Source organism: Tuber melanosporum (genome assembly GCF_000151645.1).
Source record: "Tuber melanosporum whole genome shotgun sequence assembly, scaffold_27, strain Mel28".
Classification (NCBI taxonomy): Eukaryota; Fungi; Ascomycota; class Pezizomycetes; order Pezizales; family Tuberaceae; genus Tuber; species Tuber melanosporum.
In genome coordinates this window covers 935175-942054 of record NW_003298941.1, presented here as the reverse complement: position 1 = coordinate 942054, position 6880 = coordinate 935175, and the positions used below count along the sequence as shown (strand labels likewise).

General features: G+C 49.9%; 3 protein-coding genes; all 3 read right to left on the bottom strand.

The window, feature by feature from the left end:
• Positions 1–474: 474 nt before the first annotated feature.
• GSTUM_00006564001 (uncharacterized protein) lies at positions 475–2840 on the bottom strand (the record flags this gene model as incomplete). XM_002838732.2 has 5 exons in its annotated part: positions 2678–2840; positions 1974–2604; positions 1658–1890; positions 1202–1603; positions 475–1153 (listed from the first exon to the last, which is right to left on the bottom strand). Exons 1-5 carry the CDS (start codon positions 2800–2802, stop codon positions 475–477), a joined length of 2070 nt encoding a protein of 689 aa, XP_002838778.1. The 5' UTR covers positions 2803–2840.
• A 1789-nt stretch (positions 2841–4629) lies between these two features.
• Positions 4630–4898, bottom strand: GSTUM_00006563001 (uncharacterized protein; the record flags this gene model as incomplete). Its single annotated transcript, XM_002838731.1, is given in 2 exon segments — positions 4630–4854; positions 4872–4898. The coding sequence occupies 2 exon segments, from the start codon at positions 4896–4898 to the stop codon at positions 4630–4632; spliced, it is 252 nt and encodes an 83-aa protein (XP_002838777.1).
• Positions 4899–4926: 28 nt separating this feature from the next.
• GSTUM_00006562001 (uncharacterized protein) lies at positions 4927–6201 on the bottom strand (the record flags this gene model as incomplete). XM_002838730.2 has 3 exons in its annotated part: positions 5698–6201; positions 5159–5613; positions 4927–5104 (listed from the first exon to the last, which is right to left on the bottom strand). The coding sequence occupies exons 1-3, from the start codon at positions 6067–6069 to the stop codon at positions 4927–4929; spliced, it is 1005 nt and encodes a 334-aa protein (XP_002838776.1). The 5' UTR covers positions 6070–6201.
• Between the last annotated feature and the right edge of the window lie 679 nt (positions 6202–6880).

Sequence of the window (6880 nt, the reverse complement as noted above, 5' to 3'; positions counted from 1 at the left end):
AGCATGCTTGTATCATGTTTTAATATTTACTGTTTTACTTATTAATATTAAAATGTATGATACTCGTACGTGCGAGCTGCTCGAGTAATAGTCACCGCTTGCGGGATATAGTTTGGAGATGTCATCATGTCACCTTCACGGTCACCAGCCCAACCTCTATCTTCGCGACATAGGTACCCTGAGTAGATGAAAGATATCACAGACTTCAAAGCACAATAAGTACCTTAATCGCCCCGGTCGAGATCTGTCGCAAAACTAACTTGAGCAAGGGCAAATGTATTTTACAAATAACTTTTAACACTTTATCAGACCCACTGCTATTCAATGCCTGCGCCAAAAAGCCTCGCAAAAATGAAAAGCTTGTAGTGGGATATGATATCGCATAATGTTGAAGCCTATCCCCAAACTAGACTACCCCTCGGCCTCAGTCTCCTCATGTGCATTACTCTAATCCACTTGTTAGCCATCCGGCTCTCAACCAAGACATAAAGTTATCACGCAAACCTTATGCTTAGGTGTAAAGTGAAAGTCACTCGGACAAGGACCCAGAAACATCTCAGATATCTTGATCCAATCCTTATAGTCCGAGCCACCAAGCAAGCACTCCAATTCATTTCTTCCCTTCCATGGGGGAGGTCTGTCCTGAATCCGAGGAGGCAACCTCTCGAGAATCCCAATGGGTACATATCTGCATCCAAAGCTGAGCCACTCGAGGAGGAATCTACGGGTAGTAGCAACACCGAGTTCGTCGCTGCCCCAGCATTCAAGACCGTATCGAACGTACTCACGAATGTAGTCTAAGCGCTCGGTGGCAGACTTATCCAAATACTGACCTTTTTGGATTTCCTCAAAGAGCCAGGGTTTTATCAGAGCTCCCCTTGCAAGCATTACTCCATCAACGTTGCCTTGATCAATGGAATTATAGTAGTCGACGTGAGAATAGCAATCACCATTTCCTACAAAGAAGACATTCGGTTTATCTCTAGCCTCCTTATCAATCGCTGTGTCGGCAGTTGTGTCAGACCTCCGCTTAAGATCTTTGATCAGCGCCGCAGTCTCGGCAATATACGTCCAGTCGGCATCCCGAGAGTATCGCTGCTGGCGACTCCTGCCATGAAGCGTAATAGCCTGGACATCCCCAGCATCGTAGATCCTCTAGACAAGTTTCTTAGCAACGGGCGAGGAATCTCGAGTTCCTAACCTAATTTTACACGTTATTGGTGTTTCCCCAGAGACATAATTCATTCCTTTGAGCATCTTGATTAACTTGGATGGCTGATCCAGAAGTGCACTACCTCCACCTTGACGGTATACAAGGTCAACTGGGCATCCACAGTTCAAGTCAACAAGTGACAGCCCATGACGAGAAGAGGCGGCCGATGGGAACAAAGTTGTCAAGACTTCTGTCGCCCGAACCGCCGTTCCAATCTTAGTGCCGCAAATCTGAGCACCAAAATTCGGAATTTCAGAGGCATGGGCCCTTAATAGAGCCCACTCTGGCTTGTGGCCCTGGAGGAGGGGAACAGACATGGCCATTTCGGAGTAGGTAAGGGCAGCACCAAGACGAGAGCATAGACGGCGGAAAGGAAGGTTGCCCGTTGTTCTAGAAACCCATTAGCGTTAATCGCAATCGCACTTAAGCAGGGGCCCGACCTACGTTAAGGGAGCCAACAACGGCGTTTCCTTTCCAATGTATATTCTTCTTTTCTCCGCCGCATTCACGGGTGCATCCACAAAAGAAGCTCTGGCATCGCCCTTGTCCTCGTAACCCAAACCATCCCGTGTAGTCTTCTCTTTATGTTCCCATTCCGCATAAATCTCGCTCTTCTTAGTCGGAAATTCGTTCTTCCTCAGCCGGATCTTCAGGCTCATCGAGACAGAATTAATAATCTCTCCATATGGTCATCAAAACCCCCAATAGGGACCTCTTCCTCCCACTGCTGCGGTCTGTCATCTCCAAATCCTATGAGAACCTTTGAATTGGCAAGCTTTGCCTTCCGTTCCTCTGCAATCTTCTCTCCATACATCTTCTTCTTTCCCTCGTCAACAACCATATATAATTCGCCATTCTCATCTTCCTTAGAATGCGACCCAACCCATCTACATCTCCACCCACCTCCGCAATATCCTCTTAGTTCCCAAACCGGACAAACTCCTTCGGAATCATCCCGCTTGCTCTTCAAATACTCCCGTAGATTGTGTGAGAAACCGCACTTTTTCGACAACCCATCCGGCTTTACCCATTCCTCCTCTTCCCTCCCCTCCATAATCTTATCCTCTCCTGTCGCCTTCCCCACCTCGACTTCTTCCTTCTTCTTCCGCCGCTGCCTCGCCTTCTGACCCTTCGGCCGAGCATTCAACGCGAATTCACAAACAGTCCCCTCTAACAGACCCTCCCGCGGAACCATAACAAGACTGTTACACAGTTTAACTTCATCGCTCGCGAAATGGAACTTCCTCGCTTTATTCTGTCCGCGCTCGTGTTTACGTTTTTTCCCTCCGCCACCATTCTCTGCCTCTTGGTAGTGGTAGTGGTGGGCAGCCCCGACTGCGTCGTCATCTGCGGATGCGGATATGGCTTTCCGAGCCTTGGGGAGGAGGTACCTGTGCGCAGGGAGAAGACTACTGTTAGCACTATTTTACTCGAGAACCTGGAGGAGGGGTGGAAGGTAAGTACTCTGGTTTGATGTCAGCGACGCCAGCATGAGAGTCCCTGGTGTCGGAGAGCTTGATCTTCTTAGGGGCGGGGGATGACACTTCTTCGGCCGCCGGGCAGGTATCCGAGGGAGGTGGTGATGCCATTGATTGTGCTCGGTTTTGGGAAAACCTTTGGAGGGGTGGATGCAGGCGGGAATGGTGGGAGCAAATTCGGGTGTCTGGGTCTTTGTTGGGGGGAACTATTTTCTTTTCCTTTTGGCCGGGCGATTGATAAGATTAGATGGCTAGGGTTGCAGATTCTATTCATCCAATGACATCCATGATCCATCGAGTGAATTTCCATGACCCAAACACACGACCTACTCTAGACTAGTCCCACAACAGAACAGAACTAGTAGACCATACTCCGGAGTCCAACCGCAACCCCACTAAAAGAAATGCACTGCCACCTGCGAGGATTCTCACAGTACTTGTAGTAACCAGGAGGAAACACTTCTAACCTCAATTGGTAGTATTAGGTGTGATGGGAAAAAAGTTAACAAAACACAGATTCCGGCATGTGGTAGTGATCAGAGGTTCATAAAGTTTCGTTGTGGTACCCTGTTAAATCTACATAGGCACTCTTATCTTGCAGCTAGTCCTTCTGGAGACTGATATCATGTGCCCCGAAAAAAAAAAAAACACTGCCACTAGGTACCTAGTGGTTAAATACGTCCTTTGAAACGGTAAGAATGATCATATCATTGTTCAATGGACTAGACTACCCGCTGGTCCATTGACCCACGGAGATACCCTCTTTCATAAAAGAAGAAGAGAGAAATGCATAGACTATGCACCATTCACCATAGTCCCAAAAAATCACACCAAATTACTTCATCCCCCCCTCCCGCTCTCCGCGGAAGGCTCTCACTAGTCCATGATATTGGGAACGACCTATTCCACCATATAAACGCACCCTTCCCTCTAGCAATCAAGCAGCAATATTCCACTCTACCCTGCGCCGAATACAAACAAGCACTTTACAAACAAAAATGGATATCCAAGGGCGTTGCCATTGCGGAGAGCTCGAATGGAAAACCAGCTTCCCGAACCGTTCCCTGCCAGAAAAAACCATTTGTCATTGCGTATATCCTCCCTCGTTTCCCACTTTTTTGCTTATAGTAGCGCTGGCTAAATAACCCACCAGAATACCTGCAAGTGCTTGGGCGGTGGTTGCTACTCAGTCAACATGGTGGTTCCAAAAGTACCCCACCCCTCCCCCATTCTCCCCCCCCTTCTCTCCCCAACCCGCAACGTATGCTAACCCAACCCAGGGCTACGTGGAAATAACCAAAGGCAACCCAGGAAAATACACTTATATCGGTGAAAGCGGAAACCGCGTCCATTGCGTACGTCTCCCCTCCCTCAGCCTTTCCCTTCCCTCACACCTTCTAACATAACAATTAGTATTACTGTCCGAAATGCACGACGCATGCGTATCACCACCAAATGGTCTCCCCCGACAATTTCGTCATGCGCCCGGGGCTTTGGGACAATGAGGCAGCGCAGGAAGCTAAAATTGCGAGGGAAGTTTTCGCGAGACATCGGTGCCCGTTTCAGCCAGAGATTGGGGGTGCTACTGTTGAGGATTGAGGTATGCTCCACCCGCGCGTGTATATAGTGGTTGGTTGGGTGGTGTAGGGAAGAGAGGAATTGTATCGTATGATAGGACGTTAGTTTGTAGAAATCTATTTTGGCGGGGATACATCCTGTGGTATTTGAGGTACTGGATGTGACGATGGGTGACGTGCATTCGACGATCATTGGATGACTTTGACTTGTGAATTGCGAATTACCGGTATGATGAAAGGCATGATAATATATTATGATAGAGGAATGGGTAATTTCAGCGCTGGGACGAATCCTCGCAACCTTTCTAAGCTATGAATACAGAAACCCCCTCACCCACCTCCCTTCTCGCTCACCACACACTCAGTGCTGCTTGTACTCCTTCTGCAGTAACTTTACGATAGTCTTCAGTTGGATATTGCTAGTCCCCTCATAAATTGCACCAATCTTTGAGTCCCTCCAGTACTTCTCCGCCAGTCCCTCCCTAACGAAACCCATTCCACCCATCCATTCGATCGCACTGCCACTAACCTTCTGCGCGACCTGGCTAGCATAAAGCTTCGCCATGGCGGCCTCCCGTACGAAGCCCTCGCCGGCACGGAGACCGCCAGCTTCCTTCGTTCGGACGGCATTGAAGAGCAGCGCGCGCGCAGCCTCGATTTAAGTCCTGCCTTGTGCGATCTGGAATTGCATTCCTTGAAAGTCACCGATGTATTGGCCGAACTGCTTGCGCTCGTTCCAAACGTACTTGACGGCGTTCTCCCAAGCGCCCAGGGCCAGACCGGTCATTTGGGCAGCGATACCGATGCGGCCTTCGTTCAGGAGGGAGATGGCATATCTATCCATCGCTCTCGACAACGTGCACAGAGGGCAGAGGATGGTGAAAACTTACTTGTCACCTTCTCCTTCCTTCCCAAGTAGATTCTCTGCAGGAACCTCAACGTCATCGAATGTCAAAACACATGTTGAACTAGCCTTGATCCCCAACTTCTTCTCTTTCTTGGCGATATTGAACCCAGGCATTCCTTTTTCAACCACGAATGCCGTTATTCCCTTGTACCCTCTCTCGGGGGCGATATTTGCAAAGACAATGAAGATCTCACTCTCGGCGGCGTTAGTAATCCACATCTTTTGTCCAGTGATTTTGTATGAGCCGCCGGATTCGGACTTGACGGCTTTAGTTTGCAACGCGAAGGCGTCACTGCCAGACGCCGGCTCCGAAAGGCAGAAGGAGCCGACGGTGCCCGTAGCAAGCTTGGGCAGGTACTTCTTCTTCAACACCGCAGAACCGTACGTGCGGAAGGCGATATTGACTAGAGTGTTGTGCACGTCTACCAGCACGGAGACCTGTAGTTATTACCGGCCGCCGCCAAAATCAGCACCCTGACCCTCCCGAATGCCATCCCCCAGCAGGATGAGTACTGGACTTACGGAAGGGTCGATCCTGGCCAATTCTTCAATCGCAACAACGACCGCTCCAAAACCCATTCCAGAACCACCATATGCTTCTTCAACTTCGACTCCCATGAGACCTTGCTCGAATAGCTGCTCCACGATGGATTTGTCCATCATTTCATTCTCGTCCATCTCCCTTACCTTCGGGAGAATGACTTCTCGGGCGAAACGGCCCACAGATTCCTTCAGCATGTCCTCTGTCTCGGTGAAGTGGAAGATTGGCGTAGGGTTTACATCGGAGAAATACCTGCGTGGGGTATTTTGTGCGGAGAGTAATCCAGGTCGTAGCAGCAGCGAAGGGCGACGAAGGCCCCTAGGGATGGCAGTGTGGAGGGCGAGGGTAGACATACTCGCGTAGTGGCAGCTAAGTAGGGCGGGTAGTGGGGGCGGAGGAGGTGTGTAGGTGTGAACCAGTATCGGTGCAGAAGGATGAATGGAGATTTGAGTGTCCTGGTTTAAAATCCTCCAGCAAAGAAGTTAGGGAACAGAGGGAGGAAGAGAGAAGGACAAGAGAAGCGGTCGGAGAGGAATAAAGGGTACCTTGGGAGAAAGGGAACGTCAGATATGCTCAAGCGGAGTGGGAGCGCCAAGCGCCCCACAAGTATAGTATAGTACCTACCTTGTGCTTATTGGCGGGTAACCCGGTGCTGTGCGCCCACCCCATGCTCTCCCGGACACGTGCCGAAAGCTTTTCACACCCAGGGTGACAGGAGAGTGTTAGGTTCAATTACGTAGCTGGGTGATATATTGTTGATCTAAAGAAGGTCGCCAAGGGCCTTGGTTGGACTAGGAGGGCATTTTTGGCTCAGATGGAGGAGGACAGCAGGGTTTAGTGGGGTGTATTGGTGGCGGTGAGGGGTGGGCCGGGTGGGCCGGGTGGGGGTGATTCAGCCTCCATACTTTTGTGATAGTGGTTCTCACTTTTACGAGTGAGAAGTTATGATTTCTGCGATGTTTAATTTACGACGGATAAACCCTTTACTCATATCATACATTGCTGATTGCAGGGCGACTGATTGGTTGGTAGGCTGGGGAGGGGCTGTTGGTGTGGCTTGTATCGAGCGTCTACTGTGGGGCTTATCTGATCCTTGGCTGCCTGACACCTCTCTGCTCTTCTTCACTGAATGTACTGGAATGGCAAAGGTGGGTTTCCCATTCC